The sequence below is a fragment of the Haliotis rubra genome, unplaced genomic scaffold, assembly GCF_003918875.1.
Source record: "Haliotis rubra isolate DU_JTF1 unplaced genomic scaffold, ASM391887v1 Scf36, whole genome shotgun sequence".
NCBI lineage: Eukaryota > Metazoa > Mollusca > Gastropoda > Lepetellida > Haliotidae > Haliotis > Haliotis rubra.
The window spans coordinates 330768-355888 of NW_025767035.1; the positions used below are offsets into that span (position 1 = coordinate 330768).

General features: G+C 39.7%; 1 protein-coding gene across 1 annotated transcript in view; it reads left to right on the plus strand.

The window, feature by feature from the left end:
* LOC124285419 (calpain-9-like) overlaps positions 1–22656 on the plus strand; it is a 41101-nt gene extending 18445 nt beyond the window's left edge. The window contains 16 exon segments of the mRNA XM_046721641.1: positions 85–265; positions 3854–3937; positions 4751–4851; positions 5351–5428; positions 10653–10795; positions 16012–16124; positions 16126–16173; positions 16766–16977; positions 17926–18037; positions 18431–18488; positions 18972–19030; positions 19934–20002; positions 20389–20467; positions 21057–21173; positions 21542–21594; positions 22501–22656. Coding sequence (XP_046577597.1) covers positions 85–265; positions 3854–3937; positions 4751–4851; positions 5351–5428; positions 10653–10795; positions 16012–16124; positions 16126–16173; positions 16766–16977; positions 17926–18037; positions 18431–18488; positions 18972–19030; positions 19934–20002; positions 20389–20467; positions 21057–21173; positions 21542–21594; positions 22501–22527 — 1534 coding nt within the window. The 3' untranslated portion in view covers positions 22528–22656.
* Positions 22657–25121: the final 2465 nt, after the last annotated feature.

Here is a 25121-nt window from a genome sequence, read left to right on the forward strand (position 1 = left end):
TTTGCAGTATTTAATTGCATTTTCATTGCTTCTGATCAAATAAAATATGTTGTAGTTTCTAGACAGTGATTAAAACTATTTCAGACTATACGGATCTTACGAGGCCCTTAAAGGGGGAAGTATGGCAGACTCATTAACTGACTTCACTGGTGGTCTGACCGAGAGCTACACCATCAGGGGAAAGCATGCCAACATGCCTCGCAACATCATCAACATCTTGTTCAAGGCGCTGGATCGTAATGCTCTGATTGGCTGCGGCATAGACGTGAGTAGACACACTGTTCAAACTGTTCTCAACGTTCCACTGCCCACAAGTTCTTGTCACAGAACAAACAAGATCTGGTCAGCAAAATGTATAAACTCTCATCTTGGATTTATTTCAACTTCATATTTGTAAATCAAACTTTAAACTAAGAATGTAACTATGCTAGTCATAAGTTGTCACTTGATGGATTGGATGGTCAAGGTCATGACAGGTGGCGTGTCATCAGTCGCCGACGACACAGATTGTTGCACAGAGAACCATGTACTGATTTGTCTGGTCCAGAGAGGTGGTAAATTTCTGAACACCTCCCGACTTTCCTCAACTCCTGTAATTTTTATATCTGGTCTTCTGTCATTTGGCTATAACATTAAACAAATAGCAGCATTAAACAAATATTAAAAAAGTCAAATTAATGACAGCTATATTTTCTTATTGAGAAAAATCAAAACGAAAATCTGACTCATCATATTAGTAGATAGATGATAATACAGTCTGAACACTTTATCTTGATAGTACCCGTATCTCAAACATATTCACCGATCCCGACTAGATAGATATACAAGGTCTTGCTCGCTATCACCTATAGATAAAAAATATGTAGTCCTTTCTTGGACCTTGGACTCTTCCCTGGATTTGACTCTACTACAGAATTTTGTATATTTAAGTATATAAGTAGGCATTTGTCACATGAACAGTTTTGAGAAGTGCAAATGAACATCTCGCATACTGTGTCTTTGTGTATTGTGTCAGGAGTACCAACTATAAGTCAAAATTAAATTCATAAGGACTGACTGATTTTGGTTTTACGCCGCTTTTAGCAATATTCAAGCAATATCACGGCGGGGGACACCAGAAATGGGCTTCACACATTGTACCAATGTGGGGTTTCTTACCCGGGTCTTCGGCACGACCAGCCAACGCTTTAACCACTAGGCTACCCCACCGCCCCAAATTCATAAGGAACATCATCACGCTTGTGCAATGTGGCATATGCTGAGATAGGTGATTGTTCGCAATTCAGTGAAGGACCCGACGTAGCAATGGACAAGTGGATTTAATTTATCTACTCCTACAAGTTGACAGTACACATGGTGCACGAGAAATACACAATATCATATCACCATGGATCGATAATACTGTTCCCTGAACTTTTGAATGTCCAGATATCCTAAAGTTACAACACAGTCCCTCTAGGTCCATGATAGTAAGGTTGAACTGTACCAGTAAATCCAGTGATTAGACAGAATATCTGTCTGTCTGTTCGGAATAACTCCATTGATTGAGTGTTATATGGCGACACTTGCTATGGTCTTAGGAGGCCAGGAATTTATTGTGGAAATCAGTCAGACATAAAGACAATTTGTATGCATATTTAATTTGCCACACAAGAGGATCCGTGTTTGTATTGATTATATTCATCATTTAGTCCCATCATGCAACATTTCCATGATACTGTGACAAACTGGCACTGTTTTATCTGTCGGAATCAGTAGCATTTGAAATATTTAGCAAAATGGAGATAAATCCCTGCATTATAGAGGATGATGAGACCTTATGTAACCAACTGTTTGATACACTAACAGCTTAATTCTCATCAAATAATCAGTGGTATTTAAGATACTGAGGTTTCTACTGTTACTAATTACATTATCTGAATCAGTCATTTGATGACAGATGATGACTTGCTGGGATAATGACCTTGTCTGTGACATTACTGCCTTGTTGTGTATATACTAGTCTGTCATACAGACCCTGAAACAAATATATCCAAGAAAGCTCATGCAAGTCTAGAATATGTGGCAAATATAGATTTCCACAGTTTCAGGAAAATGAAGAAAGGTCTCAGGGCTCCTTTTCATTATGTTTTATTAATTTTTCATTTCGAACTGGTTTTTTGTTTCTGAAAAATATGTTCATTTGAGAGACTAGTTGTTAGTCTATGTATATACACACAGCTGTATTTGTCAGGAATATGTTCATTCATCAAGTGTCCTGACAATTAAAATTTTAAACTGGGAAGACGTCATGCGTGACAGTTAAGGTGTCATGGTACTGAAAATTCTTTAACCGATACTCATACTGAAAACATATCCAGTTTTCACGATATCGAAAAATCCAAACCATCTGCAGTACGGCTGTCCGAACGGAACAATCTGCCACAAACTCATTCCCGACTCACATTCATTGTATTATTGAGCATGGAGATAGTTTGAATATGATTGATATTCATGATGAAAATACATGAAAACTGCATTGCTTCCTCACAAAACCATAGCGTCACTGAATCAGAGTGAAAGTAGTTGCGACAAGGAAGTGTTATTTTACTCATGGGAACTATTATTTTTCTGTTTTCATAAATATTGAATATCATCAATCAGTGTCAAATAGTGATAATAAATGGAGATTCTTCCGAGACCATGATGCAGTGTGATTATAGGTGAAGTAGCCCACCTGAGGCATTAATTAGATCATTTGACGTAGTTGTTCCTGGGTATGGATCGGACTTAGTGGTTCTACTTCAGGATTAGCTGATATCTCAGGAGAACTGTTGACTTGACAGACCCTTCCCAGTTAATTACTTCTCATAACATATTGATTATCAAATATGGTGCCATAATGTCAGTTCCAGAAGCAGAGAGGTGGCTTTGACCTTGTCTTGGTGGGGACTCACTGCAATCACTTTAACGGGTTCTTCGATGATTTATGAATGGGTGCTTATCAGAAGAACAACAATTTTAAAAAATATTTCGGGGTTGTAGTTAATAAACTTTGTTCAAACATTGATGAAACAAAAAAAGGATAATATTTACAATGTAGTCATAAACCTGTTATTCGCTGTTTACTGCAAAACATCTGTGATATACACAGGGAAATATGGACTGTCTTTTCAACTTGAGGAGGCACGTGTAAAGATTACTTGCGAAATGACCTGTATGTTTCCGCTGGTTGTTACAGGAGCAAGGCACTTAATTAGGTATACATGCATCAAAGTACTGGGAATTGGTTAGAAGTCAGTATTGTGTATCAGTATATGTTCAGTATCTATTAAATAGACCAAATGTCTTCAGCCTAGCTTCACAGATGTATTGGACAGATACTAACAATGGACCAGATATGATCCCTTTGGGGCCATAGGGTCAGCGAGTTTGTCTTCTGTATAAATACACACTTGACATATGCAAATATTGTTGGAAAGATGAAAAAATATCTCTATGAAAAATGAAGTAGTATATTTGAAAATAGCATATAGTCTTTGACACATCTTAACAGTTGTAGATAATGTCAGCATAAACATCTGTCAGAAGTTAAGTTTAGAAAATGGAAAATTTCAGAATGTAGAAAACATTGGCCTGTTTCACTCATTTTAGGCATTGTCATGAGTTAATTAATGAAAATGAAAACAGTTGAATGTTTCTGATTAATGAAAAGTCCAGCACAGAATTTTGGGATGACAAGACCCAAGAAAAATGAATCCAGGGGTTAGTGTAGGTTACCAAAATGTGAGCCCTGAAAAGATAGTCTGACCTTTGGAACTTCAGAAATGTGTTTCCATGGCTGTTGTATGAATCCACTGATGTTGTCTTCCAGCCTGTGAAGTCTGGTTCAAGGGAAGCAGTGCTGGAGAATGGCCTGGTTGCAGGACATGCTTACAGTGTCACAGATCTCAGGGAGGTAGGTCTAATAGCTTACAGTGTCACAGATCTCAGGGAGGTAGGTCTTGTTGCTTACAGTGTCACAGATCTCAGGGAGGTAGGTCTTGTTGCTTACAGTGTCACAGATCTCAGGGAGGTAGGTCTAATTGCTTACAGTGTCACAGATCTTAGGGAGGTAGGTCTAATTGCTTACAGTGTCACAGATCTCAGGGAGGTAGGTCTAATTGCTTACAATGTCACAGATCTCAGAGAGGTAGGTCTGATTGCTTACAGTGTCACAGATCTCAGGGAGGTAGGTCTGATTGCTTACAGTGTCACAGATCTCAAGGAGGTAGGTCTGATTGCTTACAGTGTCACAGATCTCAGGGAGGTAGGTCTAATTGCTTACAGCGTGACAGATCTCAGGGAGGTAGGTGTGATTGCTTACAGTGCCACAGATCTCAGGGAAGTAGGTCTAATTGCTTACAGTGTCACAGATCTCAGGGAGGTAGGTCTTGTTGCTTACAGTGTCACAGATCTCAGGGAGGTAGGTCTAGTTGCTTACAGTGTCACAGATCTCAGGGAGGTAGGTGTGATTGCTTACAGTGCCACAGATCTCAGGGAGGTAGGTCTAATTGATTACAGTGTCACAGATCTCAGGGAGGTAGGTCTAATTGAGCACAATGTCACTGGGCACATACCCGATTTTGAAGGACACATTTTTAGTCTGGTTCAAATCTGATTATTTACATCATAATATTGTAATCTGAAACAAGAAACAAACATATCTTATATGTTTAATTATTACCAAACACAGAACAGTACACTGACAATGATGGCTGGAATATTTCAGATTCAGATGATGACGGACAGGGGACAGATTCCAGTCACACTGATCCGAGTCAGGAATCCTTGGGGGAACAAGATTGAGTGGAATGGCCGGTGGAGTGATCGGTATGTCTACATTCAACACTCCAGATTTAGTCCATGTTGTTTGTAAGAAATCCCTGTCTTATCTTTGTCCAAATGAGTTGTTGGGCTGTTACCACTGAACCAGGACCTAATGTCCTCATGTGTCATGACAGATAAACTATAGTCATATGAAAAGAATGGGTGTTCCCTATTATCCAAATCCAAATTTAGCAAAGATGGTATTCTTTGTTTTAATGATTGTTTTTGTTAAGGCAAGGTTATGAACCTTTTCTCACAGCCCTGAACTGCTGATGACTTGTGGCAATCTACTGAAGATACAGACAGTGATCGGGGCTTACAGAGTTGTGGGCTTTTCATTATTGTTTCAAGAAGTGCCAGGGAATCTGTAAATGTAACGATCAATGTTTTCACCATATTATTACAAGACTATTGTAACTACGTGTTGATAGTGTTTTAAGTATTGTAGTACTTGCAGTCCGTCCCATTAATGCTATAATTATTTATTCCTGATTTCTTCCAGTTCCCAGGAGTGGCTGAGTATCCCAGACCGCGAACGGGAACAGATCGGATTGGTGCAGAGGGACAATGGGGAATTCTGGTAGGCCTTTTGTAAAACTCTCTTGTTGCCATGGTAATGGCACTAATAGTTTCTTAAGATGGAAGAGCTACAATGAGACAATGTATGTATCATGTATCTGCATATATATCTTTGCATTCCCTGCCTTGAATCTAACTACCTAACATATATGTATGATAATTTGATGTGTGTGTGTTTTTTTTGTTTTAACAAAACCAACATATCCAATTGTAAATTGTTTCGCAAACTATGTTTATTCATCTAGCATATTACATGTTACATGCATCTAGTCACTTCATCCCAAGTAAATTCTCAACAATCAAAATCAAACTGACCTTGTTTTAAGAAAAGTGCTGTTAATATATAACTAATGAAATAATCACGGGGGCGTGGTGGGTGAGCTGGCTAAGGCGCCAGGCTAGTGATCCAGCAAGCATGAGGTGCCGGGATCGAGCCCACCTGTGACCGGGTGTAAAAACCTAGGAGTCAACTTTGTGTGCAGACTCTTTCAGTGTTGTCACAACCCCTAGTGTACAGTACACAACCCTGTGCACTTAAAAGAACCACAAATCCGTTGGTATATGACCAGATGGTGGCCACATGAAAACGTGCAAACACCTAGTTGCGGGTACAGCAACATGCAGTAAACTTGGACAAAGTACTGTGACTATGTGTCCCAGTTCACCCAGCTGTGAATGGGTACCTTGTAAGGATGGGAAAGCCGCAATAACTCGGTGCGCCTTGTGGCAGCAAGAGTTGTATGATCCCCAGGTAGTTGAGATTGATAATAAGATGTGCCGTTGAGATTGACATCCAATGATCGAGGGAAAAAATACCAGCGCCTTGAGCATGCACTAGTGCGTGGATATGTGCGCCATATAAATATCCAATAATAATATCATTGTGTATATAATGAAAAAGAAGGCAAAATACATATTTTTCCTTATCCTGACTCATGCTTAATTGCTTGTCTCTTTCTTCTTGCGAATGATAGTGAAACACTTGAATCCCCTTTTGAATCCGACATCTTCACGAGAGCCTGCCAGCATGGACAACGATGAATCTGCAATAGATATTCCAGAGGAGCCTTTGCGCAGGAGCAGAAACAGACGTTCACCGGAGCATCGCAGATCATCCTCCTCAGATACGGACAGCATTGAATCAGGAGCCTGCGCGCAGGCACCCTACATACCATAGAAGAGAACCTTCACGAAGGCACAGAGATACGTCTCAAGACTCCAGGGAGGATCCTTATCTGAATCAGTCGCCTGCGCGCAGGTCTCCGCGCAGGTCTCCACAAAGGTCTCCACGAAGATCTCCATGAAGATCTCCATGCAGGTCTCCACGCAGGTCTCCAAGTTTTTCACGGTCATCGTAGCGAAAAATCAACTCTACAAGAACCTTTGTGTATTCAGCACAATTGGTTATTTTACAGTGCTTCATTGAGACCGATGACTACAGTCTACAAGTGACAGCGTTAAGCAAGTATGGAACTTCAGCTGATCATCTGTATAAGATGACAACTGCATTATCTTCAGTGAAGAAGGAAACAATCACAACAGCCAGGCAGCCAGGGAGACAGTCTACCTACATCGGTATTATGCGGCGAAATCCTTCGCGCGTTTTCCACTCAGCCTGCTATACAACTCCGGGAGGTTACGGACAAGGCCGAGTGTTGATGAAGAAATCAATGACTGCACAAGATTTGACAAGGATATTTTTCCTGCAACATCGGTGACGTCACATTGCAGGAATCTGAGATGAATCAAATGCTGCAATTTGTTTTGTCCATGAGAGACAACGCCCTGCACATAAGTCGGGCATAGCTCACGTACCAGGAAGTCGTCTACAGTTGTAAACAACTTTTCAACGTGGGAGAAAGGCTCCATTTACAGTCCAGTTAGCAGGGTACAGTGTGTTTTGAATGTCTTCACGGGTCATAAGGACCTTCCCTGTCAGCAGATTGAAGATTGTTTATCCGGCGATTTGCAGCAACATACGTTTGACGATTTCTGCTCGCGGCAGCCAGTCTACTCCACACATAGACTTCACAGCGATGGCAGTTCCAGTACATCTAGAGACCATGAATTATGCATCATCACTGCACTTTGTTGGGATTCTGGGGACAAGTCTTCTTGACATATTATCGGAAGATTAAAGAAATAAACTTCAAGTCATGATTCCAGAACCGGACATTGCTCCGCTTCCATTATGGACATGGCAAGGGTTCCACTATCTACTTACCTACAACGTAGGATATGAGCAGATTTCTGTGAAGATGTTCATCTCACCACAGAATCGCATGGTCGTCTCAGAGGATCGTTGGGTCTAGATACAAGCCATGGTATCTCAAGCACTACTCTCTCCGTTACCACTACGAAGTTGGCAGAGCCTACTTGGTCTTCTCACGTCAGCACAAGACATGACACACAGAGGAAGGCTACAACTGCGCCCACTACAAGTGTTTGTGAATGCTCATCTAGACAGTCTGGACTCCTTCGGACTACTGGACGGACTGAAACCATATCTTCTATGGTGGACTCGGAAGTCGAATGTTTGTGGAAGAACCTACTTATCAGAGCCGGAGTCCAACACTCATTTCTACGTAGATGCATCACTTCAAGGATGGGAAGCCCACCTCGACAACAAAGTGGCAGCAGGGAAATTGTCGAGTCAGGAGCAGAGTCTGCACATCAACATGCTCGAGATGAAAGCAGTAATAAACGCCTTACTACACTGGTCCAGCATACTAAGGAACGCACAACTGATGATCCATACGGACAACTCCACAGTGGCGTTCTACATCAACAAACAAGGATCAACAAGGTCAAGGAATCTTCTAGACCTCAGCTTTCATCTGTTCAGCAAAATAGACAACCTGAACATCGACATTAAAGCATGCCACATTCCCTAAGCCAAGAATGTGATAGCAGACGCCCTATCTTGTCCAACACAACCATCCCCAACATAATGGATGTTACATCCAGAAGCCTTTAGGTGCATCATACAGAGGATAGGATATCCGCTGATAGACCTGTTTGCTACAAAGTTCAACAAACAACTACCAAAATTCGTCTCTCTGGTTCCGGATCCACAAGCATGGGCAACAGATGCTCTAAGCATCTCCTGGGAAGGACTAAACTGCTTATGCGTTTCCACAGGTGTTGCAGAAAATCAAGCAGACAAAGAAGCTGCTACTGATTTTGGTCGCACCCTACTGACCAGCGAGGGTGTGGTTTCCCATCCTCATACAAGTACTCTTAAGTCCAACCATACAACTCCCAGAGTGGCCGAACCTACTAATTCATCCACACACCAAGCAAGCACATGGGAATCCATCAGTATTCCAGCTACACGCATGGAACGTATCAAGACTTGCTTGAAGAAAAGAGGATATTCCGCCAGAGCAGCGAAAGCAGTCACACTAGCTCTACGTAGATCAACTCACAACTTGTACGACGACAAGTGGCAGAGTTTTGAGAAATATGCATTGAGGAAGGGCTTCACGGCGATGAAAGCAACACATCCTCAAGTGGCCGAATACCTTTGTCATCTAAGACAAACGAGGCGGTTAAAAGGTTCAACACTCTCTACATACCTAGCGGCCCTCAGCACGGTTATCACCATGAAGACGGGTGTTAAGCTGACCAAAGTACCAGAGATACTGGCTCTACTACGCTCCTTTAAGTTAGAAGACCAACAAAATGAATTTAAAGCGCCTGCATGGGATCTGAACGTACTCTTGCACCATCTCACCAGGGACGCTTACGAACCACTAGAAAGGACATCCTATGAGTTTTAACACACAAAACTCTGTTCCTGATCGCCTTGGCAACAGCACCTCGGATGTCGGAAATACATGCTCTGGACTTTGAACGAACACGATTTGATGCACATCGCAACATCATACATCTGGGATTGAGATGGGACTTCATAGCAAAGAACAACTGACCGGTCAACCAGACAGACAGTTCCACATCCCAGCACTCCCCACAGTCCTTGTGCCACAGGATACTCAGGACCTATCCTTATGCCCAGTCAGAGCATTGAAAGTCTACCTACAAAGGTATAAGACGAGGAGACGAAAATTCAAGCGCCTTTTCATGCCTCTATCTACGGAGACACCTACAGAGATCTCACGTACAGCAATATCAATATGGATGAGAGCCTTCATCTTAAGGGACTACAAAGCAGCAGGACTTGAGCCTCCATGAGCCTCCAATCCTCATGAAGTCAGAGCACTGGCATCGACACTCGCTCTACATGGAAACTGCTCCATCTCAACAATAACTGAGGGCTGCTATTGGAAGTCAGAGATGGTGTTTGCCAACCACTACCTCAGAGACATTGCTACCGAGGACATATCTCCGGCATTCACCAGTTTGGGCCTCTTGTTGTAGCACAACAATTGACAGTTCCTCAAAGGCGCTGAGATGAATCTCACCCTTTTTATCATGTGACTTGTAAAAGCCAACGCTCGGAAGAGTTAGAGCTTAGAGTCCATGCGCATGCCTAGGATAGGCCAGCATGAGTGACAGACCCTATACTTGTAAGGGCTTACTCGTATATGATGAAGGGTCGCTTCTCCACTTGATGCGAGCATCAAGACATGGAGTCGTATAAATCCACATTTAATGTCAGGAGAAGCGGATCCAGAGAAATCTGACAAGTTGTGGTCCCCCCAAACTCATCAGAGGAAGCTGGGAGGAAGGATCAGTATAGTACTATAAGAAGTTCCCTCAGGGGGGTATGCAGGACGTAAATCAGCATGGAATCCAGAGTGGCTTGACCCACCACTGGTTCCGTTGGATTCTACAAGCAATTAAGCATGAGTCATGATAAGGAAAAATATGTATTTTTTTTATTAAAATTGATATTTTATACTTATCCTGACTCATGAGGTAAGCCCTCCCAACCTCCCCTCATGGCACTCTGGATTCCCTGAAATCCAGGTGTCGGGCTCAAAATTCGGAGAGAGTGAAAACGTGGGGTCATGTGATGCAGTTTCCCGCCAAAACAGCTAAAGGAAGATAACACTGGGTGAGTGATTTTACGTCCGCTTTTTTTAAGGGAGCTTCACAAGGGGATTCAAGTGTTCCACTATCATTCCCAAGAAGAAGGAGACAAGCAATTAAGCATGAGTCAGGATAAGTATAAAATATCAATTTTAATCAAAAAATTACATTTCAGTTAAAATGTTTTAGTGAAGGCTGGAAACTTTGAGTATAATATTTTGTTTTAATAGGATGGATTTCCAGGATTTTGAGAGGAACTTTGATAACCTCGAAATCTGCAACTTGACGTTGGATGATGATCTCAGTCATGTAGTGGAGCATCATGGGAGATGGATAAAAGGCTTCAATGCTGGGGGGATACCGTCGAACAGAGGTAAGAGGTGTAAACTGCTAAAAACATGTAGTCTTCAGTACAGCTTCCTACATTTCTTCCATACCAGGTAGGTCTCCCGTAGTTCATGAAGATCAGGTTGTTGTTGTATCAGGTCACGTGACTTACCTGTCCAGGTGGACGTGTGTATTGAACGGCACATAAATTTGCAATTAATGGCCAAATATCAATTCACAACAGCAATTTAAAGGTACAGGGTGTTGCACGAAAGTGTGAAGATACAGTGAAGCCGACATGGGTGTGTGTACCGAAACCTGGAGGAGAGCTATAGGATGTTTTATTCCGACCAGGGTGAGACGTGTGTTTTTGTGCCCCGTTATAAGGCTACCCCAGGGTACCCGTTTGACACTCAGACTCGCTGTGTTGTTGTTCACCCTCTTAACTGTCTCGGGGGACGTTGAGTCCAACCCAGGACCTCGCCAGTCCCAGAGCAGGACTATCAATCCCGTGGATAGGATGCAGACCAGATTATCCACTACCAATGTCACCGGGATCGTGTCATCGCGCCATTGTCAGATGGGTCGGACCTCGCTGTAGCACTAAAAGTCGATCCAGGCTGATCTTACCTCTCTCAACGATAAGTTTGATCGCCGCCGCGTGATTTCAACGATCAGATCACGTGCGCTTCAGTCTGACAACGACTCCCTCGAGACCGGGTGTCGTTCTTGGAGAAGAAGACAGACAAGTTAGAGGCCCAGTCCAGGCGCTTAATAACGTCATTATACATGGCATTGCAGAAGAACAGGGTGAAACATGGGACACAGTTGAAAGTAAAGCTAGAGACTTTCTCTCAAATAAACTGAACATGCCTAATGCACCATCTGTTCCCATTGGCCAACGCCCATCAAACTTGCATAGCAAGTCCGTACCAGACCAGTCATTGTCCGTTTCACATTTTATAAAGATAAGGAATCTGTTATGGAGCGGGGAGACGTCAGTTGAAGGGGATGGCATCAATAAAGTTTCAGAGGATTTTACCGAAAACATTAAGCTGGATTAGACAACAGTTATTTCCCTTTATGAAACAGGCAAGGGGCGGGAGCAAGGTAGCTTTTAAGCTATGACAAGCTTGTCATTGGCGGTGATGTTTTGTTTTCGATGAGTATAACAAAGATATCCGTCCAGATCGGGCCGGCCTTGGTAATTGGTCGAGCAGAAGTCAACCTGCTCATCACCGTTCTGATTCCCCACCGCTGCTTCCCCACACAACCGTCGTCTGCTCATCACCAGGCTGACTCCCTTCACGATGTGTCGTCTGCTCAAGGGTCCAGATAGGAAATTGGCGGTGGCCCGTTGATGAATCTTCTCTTTATATTAAAGATCATGAGATAAGTATTTCACATTATCTAAGTTTTGTACTTGGAATATCTGTGGTATAAACACCAAAATATCAGATCCTGACTTTATATCATTTTGTGAATCTCATGATGTATTCAGTTGTATTGAGACAATGAGTCCTGATGCACAGCACGTCCTGGACGCTACATTCAGTAATTTTGATAATTTTGTATGCAATGCCGCCAGGCGACATAATGTTGGCAGATATTCAGGTGGTATATCAGTTTCTATTTGGAAGAATATTTCTTCTTTTTTTCAGAGAGTGTATATGGACTGGGAGAACTGTTTATTTTTCAAATTAACAGATGACTCTGCACGCTTCCACATATTTATTGGATTTGTATACATCCACCCAGAAAGATCGCCTGAGTATACAGCGACAGAAGACAACGGCATAGACATATTAGAAAATAAACTTTTACAAGTACTGTTTGATTATGGGGAAGCCAGTAAGTTTATTTTGTTTGGTGATTTTAATGCCAGAACAGCGAGTGAGCCAGATTTTATAGTAAATGGCGGTTCCGACTATATACCCGTTGGTGACGATTACGCACAGGATAACTTTGATAAACCCGCAATTCATATGACACTGTCACAAATATGTATGGAAAGTGTTTACTCGAGCTGTGTAAATCGATGAGTATACACATTGTGAACGGTAGAAGTTTGCCTGATATCCCGGAAGTTTAAGTTACATTTCAAAGACCGGTTGTAGTACTGTTGATTATGCGCTTATTTCATCTGAGATGTTCAACAATATTGATAGTTTTGAGGTTAAACCTCGCACAAGAGTCGGATCACCTCCCGATTGTTTGTGTAATCCATGACATAATCGCCTCCAGCGCTTGCTTAAGTAGCGATACAGTAATACCCATGTTCAAGTCCGTAGAGGGTATAAACTCTGGGAGGACCAGAGAGAGAGTTTTCATATGTACTTGGTAGATGGCATAAAGAATGGTATCCTGAATGATTTCAGAGACCTACTGTATACTGATGTTAACTCTGCCATTTCTGAAATTACATCCCTACTTCAATTATCAGGCGTTAGAGCTGGAGCCATCAGACTCATTTCACCCTATCACCGTCAATCGGCGCCAATCTCCTTGGTTTGATCAAGAATGCGGCAAACTTAAGTCCGAAAATATACAGACTTTTAAACTATTTCCAGAAAGCATAAGTCGCGATTCTAACCTCGATTCTTATTTGAATGCAAAACACAATTTTAAAAAATGTTGCCAATTAAAAAGATAATTATTTAGCCAAAGCTGCAGATGATATTAAAATAGCAGCAAGAAATCCTGACTGTAAGATATTTTGGAGCACGTTAAAGCGCCATCTTCAGAAAGCGGTTCTCACAGATAATATTTCTCCGTACCAATGGTATCATTACTTCAAAGGTCTCCTTTCCTGTAGAGATCTGAAACTGCTTTCAGATTTTGATAAATCAGTGTATGATTTTGTCTCAACGCTTATAACTGTGGACGAGTGTGAAGAGCTTTCATTCTCGCATGATGTTTTGTCAACTCCAATTACCGAAGATGAGGTAATAAAATCTATAAATGAATTGAAATGGAATAAGGCAGCGGGGCATGGCGGTATCCCTCCCTCATTTTACAAATCTACTTTTACTTCTTTAGTGTCATATTTGAAAGATTTATTTAATGTAGTTCTTGATAGTGGTAAATTCCCATCGGTATGGAATATAGGTATGATTGTCCCTTTATTCAAGTCTGGGAGTGTATCAGAACCATGCAACTATCGTGGAATATCTCTTCTAAACATTTCTGGAAAATTATTTGCTAATATATTAGAAAAACGTTCTGGCGCCTGGGTTGATCTAAACGAGCTACTTGGCGAGGCTCAAGCTGGTTTTAGATCGATTATAGTACAACTGATAATTTATTTATATTACAGTCATTATGTACAAAGTACCTCTGCAGACCAAAGGGAGATTCTATTAGCTTTCATCGACTTTAAAGAAAGCCTTTGATTTTGTTGACCGTAAAGAAATTGCTATTTATGTTACATACCAAAGGATGCCATGGCAAAATGTATAATATTTTAAGAAGCATGTATGACTCTGTTGCAGCCTGTGTTAGAACTAATTCTGGCAACACTGAATCGTTTAACACTTCCGTTGGTGTCGCGACAAGGCTGTGTAATAAGCCCCGTACTCTTCATCTTCTTTATTAATGAACTTGTAGATGATATGTATAAATCGTGTATTAATGGAATATTTGTTACTCCCCAAATCAAAGATTTACTTTTGCTTCTCTTTGCAGATGATATTGTTACGTTTTCATTCATGGTAAACGGACTGCAGAGAGACAGATAAATATTCTTCAAACATTTTGTGACACATGGGGACTAGAGTTGAATATGGAAATATCTAACATAGTTGTCTTTAGAAATGGGGGTATAGTGGCACATTCTGAAAAATGGTTATTCCGTGGCAAAAGTATTAATGTTGTTTCATATTATAAATATTTGGGTCTTCTATTTTCCAGCCGATTAAATTGGTCCATGGCATCTAAAACCCTTGCAGCACAAGCTAAGAAGGCATTATTTCCTATTTTTAAACTGTTTAAGGCTAATAAGTTTATTTCATTTGACTCAGCTTGCTTACTTTTGACACTAAAATAGCACCAATATTGTTATATGGATCTGAAATTTGGGGAGTAAACTATTTGAAGCTATAGAAAATGTGCATGCATCATATTTTAAAAGATTTCTTACTGTAGGTAAATTTGCTTCCAACAAAGCCGTACTTGGCGATACAGGCCGCTATAGCATGCATATTGAGAGTCAAATGAGAGCTATCAGATACTGGATTAAACTTATAAGAATGCCTGATTATCGCTACCCCTATCAAAGCTATCAATTATTATTATCCCTAGACAAGCGTGGAAAGTATTCTTGGGCTTCTGGTGTCGAAAATGTGTTATTTTCAAAGCGGGTTTTCTTATGTTTGGTTTAAGCAAGATGTTGGTGATATAAAATGTTTTTGTTAACTTTTAAGCAACGAATAAAAGATATATATATTCAGAATTGGCAGCGCATCAGTAAATTCATCGAGTTTTTCTAAGTCATTATTCACAATGTAAATCGATGTTGGGACCTGAAAAATATATTAGGGTCCTTAATGATAAGTCCCTTTTAAGAAATTTTGTAAATTTAGAATCTCTCTACATGCCTTAAAAATACAGCGTTATAGAAAAGATAAAAATACATTGGAAGATTTATCATGTTCTCATTGTTCTTCTGGTAAAACTGAAGACTAACGTCACTTATTATTAGACTGTGAGGCATTCTCTGCTGGCCGAAAGAAGTATCTAAAATGCTTTAACGATGCCCCACAAACGATATATAAAATACTTAATTCTAATAACGATGACACTATTAAATCAGCTGCCATTTTCATAAAACATTTGATGTCCATCCTTAAATCACATGTAAAACCATAATTTCGTGTCACGTGACCAATATTTGTTAAAATGAAAATTCAACTGTACTATGGGCCACTGTGCCTACATTACTGAATAAAACCTGTCTGTCTGTCTGTCTGTCTGTCTGTCTGTATCAGGTCGGCAAGATTATAGGCTAAAGAATATATGATGCCTTTTTTAAAAGTGGTCGGATCTAAAAAATATTGTATTTGTGATTACACTTGTACTTTTAGGTACAAATTCTAGTGCTAGTCATTGTTAGAGGCAAAATTAAAGGCTATGAATACACAATGTTTGTTTTTTTAAATCGGTCAGATCTAACATAACTGTATTTGTGATTGCAAATACAACTTTAAGGTACAAAATCTAGTTCCCTCACACCTTCCATTCTAATTAACACTCCCTCCATTGCAGATACGTTCTGGACCAACCCTCAGTACCATGTTGGTCTACAAGACACAGACGATGATGATGACAGCCACTGCAGCTTTATAGTGCAAGTGATGCAGAAAGACAGACGCAAGATAAAAAAATAAAGGACCCAGATTTCTTTTCCTAGGATTTGTAATATACAGGGTAGGCAGAATGTAATATTTGTAATATGCAGGGTAGGCAGAATGTAATATTTGAAATATACTGGGTAGGCAGATTTAAACAGTATTCATATATGTAGGGTAAATTGAATTGAATATTTGTCTACTCCTTTTTTTTTTGAATATGAGTTGATGACCTCATTAATGTGCCAACTCTTTTTCAATTTCCATTAGGTACATCAAATGAACTTTGTAATTATTTAATTATTTTGTTATTTAGCATTCACTTACTCAACACTGACTCCAAACCTAAAATGTAGTTTGTAATATATTCAAGTTTGAAATTCAACTTTTTTTCTGGAGAAATGGAACATGAAGAGAGACTTTTAAGTATAAAATGGATCAGAGTTGAATGAATGCCAATTAAAGGAAAATATCAATACCAGTGGATTTAAAATTCTAGCTTTCCTTATCCTTTCCTCTTAAGGTTATCATTAAAAAGTGAAAACAAATCTTCTAATGGCAACATCATATTACATATTACTTTTTCTTTTATGATTCTTTCTTGTTTTAAGTGAAATAAATGACTTGATGTTGAGAAGATGTGACTGATCAAGAGAGGTGTTGTCTTGCAGTGTTCAAGGGATGACCCCATACCTCTCAACAAGGACTTCTTTGACTACAACAATCCTTACGCTCGGTGCAATGCCTTCAGCAACACCAGACAGGTGGTGAAACGGTTCGCCTTCCCTCCAGGGGACTATGTTGTGATGCCGTGTACATACGAGCCCCATCAAGAGGTGGACTACTACGTCAGGTTTTTCTTTGAGAAGGGCAACGTGGCAGAGTAAGGACAGCATTATGATAATGGAGGACACAGCTGTATATCTTATGTATCGTAGAAAAACCCAAGTCAGGTTGTCTTAGAGGTTTACAACAATCACTGAGATGGGGCTGACAAACCTAGAAAGATATTCAGAATCGGTTTCTGCATCACCTAAGGGAGGCAATTCTGTACAATCAATTTTTAATCTTCAGTCCAAAATATCAGGCCACTCATGCCAAATTGTGTTAGATGTGCCTAATTTCATGATTTTTTTATGACCATTTTGGGGATTTGGGAAAATTGAATATGTTCATTCGTAATAAAAACTCCAAGCACTTCCATGCTTGAACCTTATTCACCAATATTTTTGGAGCAGATAATTAACATGAACATGTTGCCACTGTGTTGAGTTTAGGATAGGTAACTTAAGCAAGGGCAACAATCCCCTTCATCGGATTGTTTAAGAATCAACAGTACAATTCTTTTCTTTACATTCAAATATATGGCTGATTGAATTTATGTTGTGATTATGGGTGAGGTGAGCTGAAATTGGGTTTAACGTTGTGCTTGAGAATATTTCGCTCATATGACGACGTGCATGTGTGTGTATGTGTATGTGCGGCTGCTTGTACTAGCCCAGACTTAAGCTGGTTTTATAGTGCTATCCCACTGAGATACCATGCGGCAGTGAAGCATGAATACCCCACCGAGCCGACCAGTCCTTGTTGTACCCATTAATGCCGAGCGCCAGGCAGGGACCAACAAGTACCATATTTTAACGTCTTTTGGTATGACGCGGTCGGGGATCGAAACCCGCGACCTTCCGCTCTCCAGGCGGACGCTCTAACCACTAAAGCACGGAGGCGGTCTGTAATTATGGTATACTGTAGGCTGTAGATAGACTAAATAATTACTTTGGTGACTGCTTCATGGTTGCCAGTGACTGATCACGAAGGTCTCCTTGTACAGGTACAGCGATGAGAAGCCAGCTAAGATCACCATCCCTCCCCCAGAACCGTCAGCAGGCTACAAGGAACAAGAGGAAAAATTCAAACAGTTTTTCTACAAAGCTGCAGGAGAGGTTGAAATAATTCCCTACTTCGATTCTAGTCAGTCATTCAACAAATACTCAGTAACTCTCACGAATGTAATAACACATAATTTATAACTCCAAATTAACACTCCATGTGATCAAATCTCTTATGATAGATAAGCATAAGGGAAAACGCTTCCAAAATCAAAACGTTTTGGCATAAATGATTTAAACTCAAGAAATATTGGAAAGTGCTACTCTGACATGATGTTTGCAGACTTACCTTTAGCCGAAGAAAGAGTTATGTCCCTTGTGGAAAGGTCACATGCCAGACATTGTCACGGTGGGTTAACAAGGTTGGAGAAATTCAGCTACATTAGTTGTGATGCCATGTGTGTATGGTAACAGAGTTATATATGTTCAAATTCTACATTTTCCCAGGACATGGAAGTGAATCCCTTTGAATTGAAGATCGCCATTAATGATGCATTAAAAAAAGGTGAGTGGGATTAGAGGTGACCGTTTGATTTGGATGTTGTCGTTTTCAAAACTCATTGTTTGACATTACTTGTTTTGCATGTGAAGGGTCTAATCAGTTAAGAGACTTCAACTCATGTATGTACCTGCCCTGTTTGCCACTTATCTGGCAAGGGAGATTCCATCTTTATTTATCACAAACTTCACTTAGTATGTCCTTATACTCACAGAATATATCTACAGTAATTATTTATAGTTTAAAACAAGTTTAAAAGTTTTTGATGTCACATCTATCACCAGAGTGTATGCATTACAAAGTCCAACCAGCTGATGTGGAGTTACTCGTAGGACAAGTAAAATGTTTGACCTGTGTATATTTTCTGCTTACATTTCTAGTTATCCTGTTCCAACTTGTCAGTGCCCAATTTTACTTATTGTATATTTTCTTGTCATATGAATATTCAGCTGTCTTGTCCAAGTAGTTCAGCTTTGACTTCTGTTCCAGAACCCCTTCACAGAGAGATAGGAATTGATGCCTGCAAGTCCTTTGTCAGCCTCATGGATGTATCCTTTCTACATATCAAACGTACATAATAGACTTAAAGGGCTGTAAGGTAGTGTAGAGGTTAAGGTGTATGCTTGTACAGTCAAAGACCATGAGTCAAAACTTGAATCTCTGTTAACGTCCGTCACCAAATATTAATCATATTGAACACCAACCAAAATTGCACATATATGTCACATTCCTGGTTCCAACAACATGGACTTACTTATCTCTAAAACCTGCCCGATATAGAACTCAATCACTATCAAAATAAAATAAAATAACCACATCATGATATTGTTAACTTCTTTGAGAGGCATTTAGAAGTTGGAGCAGTAAGGAAGGATAACAATATATGGATGAACAACTTCTTTATTGCTGTGAGAGACGTTTCGGTGTAGGTTCTAACACCGTTATCAAGCAAGTGATGAACAGCATAAGGATGAAGGAGCATATATACAAGTTAGAGCAGATGTTGTACAGTACAATTGGGATTAGGAAGCCATGAAATTGTTGCCAAGGTATATAATCTTATGTTAACCCTGATCATGATACATGGTCTGTCAGCACCATTTCTGTGTTCATGGGTTTTATCAAAGTGTTGGATATCTAACACATGTTACACATGTCAAATTTGAGATTACACTTTCTCAGTTTGATATCTACTGTTGATCTCAACTCACTCATGATCCAGTTTGCTCATTGGGATCATAGGTACGAATACCAGAACTGCCTGACATGCAGTTCAAGTAATATATAGCAATCCTTTAGAAAAAAATAATAACTTGATAATAATAACTCACACTATATCTTGTAAAGGAATATTCTGTTGTTTACATGCATGGTTTTCAGTCAAAGAGGATTTATGTTTTCTGATATATCTGTCTTAGATCATATTGCAAGTTATCCTTAACACTACCAAGGTAGACAACTCTGGTCGACTTGGCATAAATGAACTGAGCTACTTGTGGAATCATCTGCGCAGCTGGAAGGTTGGTACACATGGGTGACATAACCACAACCATACTGGTTTTGTCAACCTTTGTTTTCCCCTTTTTTCCATTTTCAAAATTTGTAGTCTTATATCCTTGGCCATAATACCATTCATTATGATGACATTTAAATCTAAATTTCAGTGATCATGTCAGCAAAAAAGTTATTAACAACAATGTGAAAAATTTGAAATATTATTGTTATATCTTTTTTGAACTTACCAACAATTGTCTGAAAGTACAAGCCATACAATTCTTTTTTTAATCCATGACACATTATTTTCTATGCTCTCAGTGTTCAGTTCAGAATTTATGTAAAGACGTGAGAAAAAAAGTCAGGAAGATTATTTGTTTCTGACATTTCCAACAAATTGATTTCATTCCAGAAAGTTTTCTATCAGTATGATGCCAACAAATCTGGAACTATGAACTCGTACGAGTTACAGAGGGCACTACCTGCAGCTGGTGAGTCACACAAACCAACCCAGAGGTTCGCTGTCAATTTGAGTTCCCAAATCATGTCCTCCAACATAATTGTTCGATCGGCATTCTAGAAGTTGGTGAGTCAACAAAGGAAATATACAACTTTATGGATGACAACTTCTGGTTTATTTGCGTTGAGCGACGTTTCGAGGTAGATTCTTCCATCGTTATGTTTCCTTTGTCCTCCACCACAGGTTTTTTGATGTTTCTTTGTTGTTTAATGCCTCACTCAGCAATATTCCAGCTATATGGCGGCGGTATGTATATATTCCAGTCTGGACTAGAAAATCCAGTGATCAACAGCTTGAGCATTGATCAACGCAAATGGGATACGATTACAGGTGACCACCCGATCCTGTTAGTTGCCTCAACTGGTATAGGGTTGCTGAATACCAATTCTAGACCGGATCTTCACACGTCTATGTGAACCCATTGCCTGAAATACTTGAATATTGCAAATAATCAACTCTGATCTCTCTTATGAACAGGTGAAACAATGAATCAGATTATGAAGTTCCAGAAACAAAACTTGTTAAATGTCCTGTTTTATTAAGTTTTTCTTCTTCATCAGGGTACAAAGTGAGTCACAAAACAATGGTTGCCATCATCTTCCGCTACGGCAATGAAAACAACGGCATCGAGCTGGACAACTTCCTCATACTTCTAGCCAGACTCATGAAACTGTTCAGTAAGTAAATCATTATGAGTTTTCAAAACTGTGAATTTCAAAACCGAACGGACATTATGATTCTCGAACAATGAGAACAATAGTTGATGAAATAGTGTCCATTACTCCCAGTAATAGTCCATTCATCAACCCACAAAACTACCCTGAATTTATTCTTTTTCCTTTTCTGATTTGCATTTGTTAATTTTTGTTAGCAGTTATTTCCTTTGGTTAGGCATCACTAAAACATAAGAAAACATATCATGGCATTGAACTGAACAGTGTTATGCTTTCCACAGCTATAGGATAGGTTGTATTTGATGAGTAGTCATGGAGAATATCTGTTCATCTTCTGTATGTGATTAGAAGTACATCCTACTCTTTTGCAGACATATACAGCAAACACGAAGCCAACGGACATGCAGAGTTCACGCTACAACAGGTAAAGATGTCTCCCATGGCTTTGTTGTTTGAAAGTCCTTAAAGAATAATGCAATTCAAATGAGGCAGTTTGCAAGCATTTTCGGTAGTCATCATGTGTGCCATGTGATTGACATGACATAATTATGATTATGCACTACATCTATGACCAACAAATTAAGAAAAAAGAGTCTTTCTTGTTGTCAATGTTTCATCAAGCGATATGAATTAATAATACTGCATTATTGTGAATATTGTTGTATGAAGTTATCCACAAATCAACACATCACAAATAATAAAATTACCTAGTCAGAATAACAGGTAAATGTTGCTGATTGTCTTGGTCTGATTGATACTTATTACATTGTCCTCCAATTTCTCTTTCAAAATGACAATGCAGAGAAAAAAAATACTGGTTCCACAAAACTAAAACCAATCATTCATCTTGGTCAACTAAACTGGTATTTTTTGTGACCCATGACATGCCCGTCATACAATTAAACCTGCTCTTAATACTTATTACCTTTGTAATCACATTTTTAAATTTTGATCTGAATTCCAACTTTGTTCATACCAATACTTCATATTACTTATGGTGTGTCAGACTCCCAGTTTGCTTTGTCCATGTACAGAATTTCACTTCATACTTCCTATTGTGGGTTGCAGGGCTTTAACAGGTCATGTATTAGATTTGAATCAAGTTTTCTTTTATACATTTCTTACCTACCAACGAACTAAAATAAAAGAGGAAAATGCAGTTCCCTACCCAGTCAGTTTTGAAAATGTTCATGAGAAACAAAAAAAATCAATTTGGCCATACCTTGTGATAGATAGTACGGAAGTCCTGAATTGGTCTAATGTGGAGTCAGTGATGTATACAGCTGGGTATCCACAAGGAGGTGACATGTTTCTTAATTTATACTTTCAGTTGCTGGAGCAGTCCTTGTATTCATAGCACAAGGCACACTGACCACAGCATTAGCTTCATATCCTCAGGAAACTGTGACCATCATCATCAGTCAGTCATTGTCCTTGACAATCCAGGAGATATCGCTATTGAGGACCGTTCATAATTTATGTATTTTTTTTATTATTATTAATTTTTAGTAAGGGGTGGGGTGGGGTGATTTTAAGTGGGGGTTTTGTTCTGGGGAGATGGGGGTCATCAGTTTTGTACACATGCACTAGGAGGGGTCAGCAATTTGGTACATAAAATTATTAAAAAATAATTGGAAGGAGGAGGGGGTCAATGATTTTGTACATGACATGTATGGGGTGCCACTTACTTTGTACATGAATTTTAGGTGGGGGTCATTCACATTGTACAGGCATCTCCATAAAAATCATCCTCACCCCCCTAGCCATAAATTATGAACGGTCCCTTAGATTATGAACCCGAGATCCATCAACCATTGTTTTGGAAGTGACCTCATCATATGTAATTCTCTTATCTAACAGTACAGTATTTACAGAATATTTTAAGAGAATAATTGCATTGGGTTCAAAATGAAGCTAAATTAGCAAATGGATCCAGGATGTCATTTATAAATACAGTGCAGGTATGATATTCTGGATAATACAGGATGTTATCTCAACAACTGTCCACAACTATCAACAACTGTCAACAACTGTCAACAACTGTCCACAGAGGATTTCAGCTTCTCCATTTTCTTAATTTGATCAAGATGTTGTGAAGCATAGTTTTTGTGTCCTAGTTGGAATTTCAATCTGAACAGAAGCAAACCAACACAAATCAAAATGTTCCCTCAACAGTATATGTCATGGCACAATTTGTGTATTTTTTTGGTGATGTTTTCAAGATACAGAAATCAGATGTACTGCCCTCATTGCATTGATAACTCATACTGAGAATTTAGAATAGTTCCTGCTAATTGGAAAGTGACCTCACTTGACCTGTGACTGATGGTTTGTCTCATCTCCAAACAGAGGCATCTGAATCAGAGGAAAAGATGTGATCTTTATGAGTTTCAAAGGAAAGGCAGTTAGTGGAGAATACTGTATTACAAATACGAATGTGTTATGAGGCCCATGTGAGTTTTTGTCTGACATGAGTACACTTGTTGGGGGAATCTGCAAAAGTTGCAAAACAGCAGTTTTTGTAGATTGTTTAGTTGTCAAAATTTATTTCATATTTAACTCACATTATTTTAGGAAAATAGTATTTAAACAAGGTGAAAAAAGTACCTCAAATAATCAAATGGCATTTTTTAAAGTTATATCCGAAAATTTGTTGTTGTTACTGATTATGGGTCTATCTTCTGTTTTCAGATTTTGAAATTGAGAATAGTTTTTGCCTCCTGCATCTTTGACTAAAAAGACACAAACACAAGACAATATTTGGCTTTTACACCTGTGACATTTAGTGATGCTGTATGATGATTTGTGGATATTTGTGTTTCATTGTTAAAATATTAATACTGGTATGCGTTTTCTTATACAATTTACCAAACATTGTCACAGAATATGTAAATGAGCATGCATCAATTATAATACCACAGTCACATAGTCACATAGTCACATAGTCACATGATATGACTGCATTGTTTTCAGGGTATTAACATTTTCAAGATGGGTATACCGGTAGTTAAATCTAGATGACATAATCTAATCCAACTGGAAAAGAGGAGGTTGGTGTGCATTCAATGACACAAGTTGGACCTATGAACTGCTGTGCTAAACTTAATCTTCACTACAAAGGTCTATGAGAAAATCACACACATTCACTAGTTCAGCTACGTATTTACCACAATTTTTAAATGCAGTGACATTACATGAATGCCACCTTGCAGAGCCATGATGAGGTGAAGTGAAATTGGGTTTTACGTCGTGCTTGAGAATATTTCGCTCATATGACGACGTGCATGCGTGTGTATATGTGTATGTGCGGCTGCTTGTACTAGCCCAGACTGAAGCTGGTTTTATAGTGCTAGCCCACTAAGATACCATGCCGCAGTGAAGCATGAATACCCCACTCAGACACAGTATACTGACTCTGAGCCGACCAGTCCTTGTTGTACCCATTAATGCCGAGCGCCAGGCAGGGACCAACAAGTACCATATTTTAACGTCTTTTGGTATGACGCGGTCGGGGATCGAACCCACAACCTTCCGCTCTCTGGCGGACGCTCTAACCACGGAGGCGGTCAGAGCCATGATGATGGGAGTCCAGGTCACTTGTAGTGGTGATGGAGGAGGGGCAGAGGGCTGGGTGCCAGATACCAGGCAGTTAGGTTTGAATCCTGGATTGACCCTGATTGTGTTCCTAGGCTGTCAGCTCTGTACCCAACCAAGTGGGTTTCATTAAAGTCGTTACATCCCAAACCTTCATCACTTTGGGCTATCCTCCCCATCAAGTTGACGTCTCTTATAGTCATCCCTTGCAATAACGCTCTTCGTGATGCCGTGGAATTGGTTAAACCGCAGGATAATCCGTGGCTCCCATAAAAAAGTTGCCCAGCGATTACACATCTTCATCGTCACACGTCACAAAAATAACATAACTATTATAACTGAAAGTGACGTTAAGCT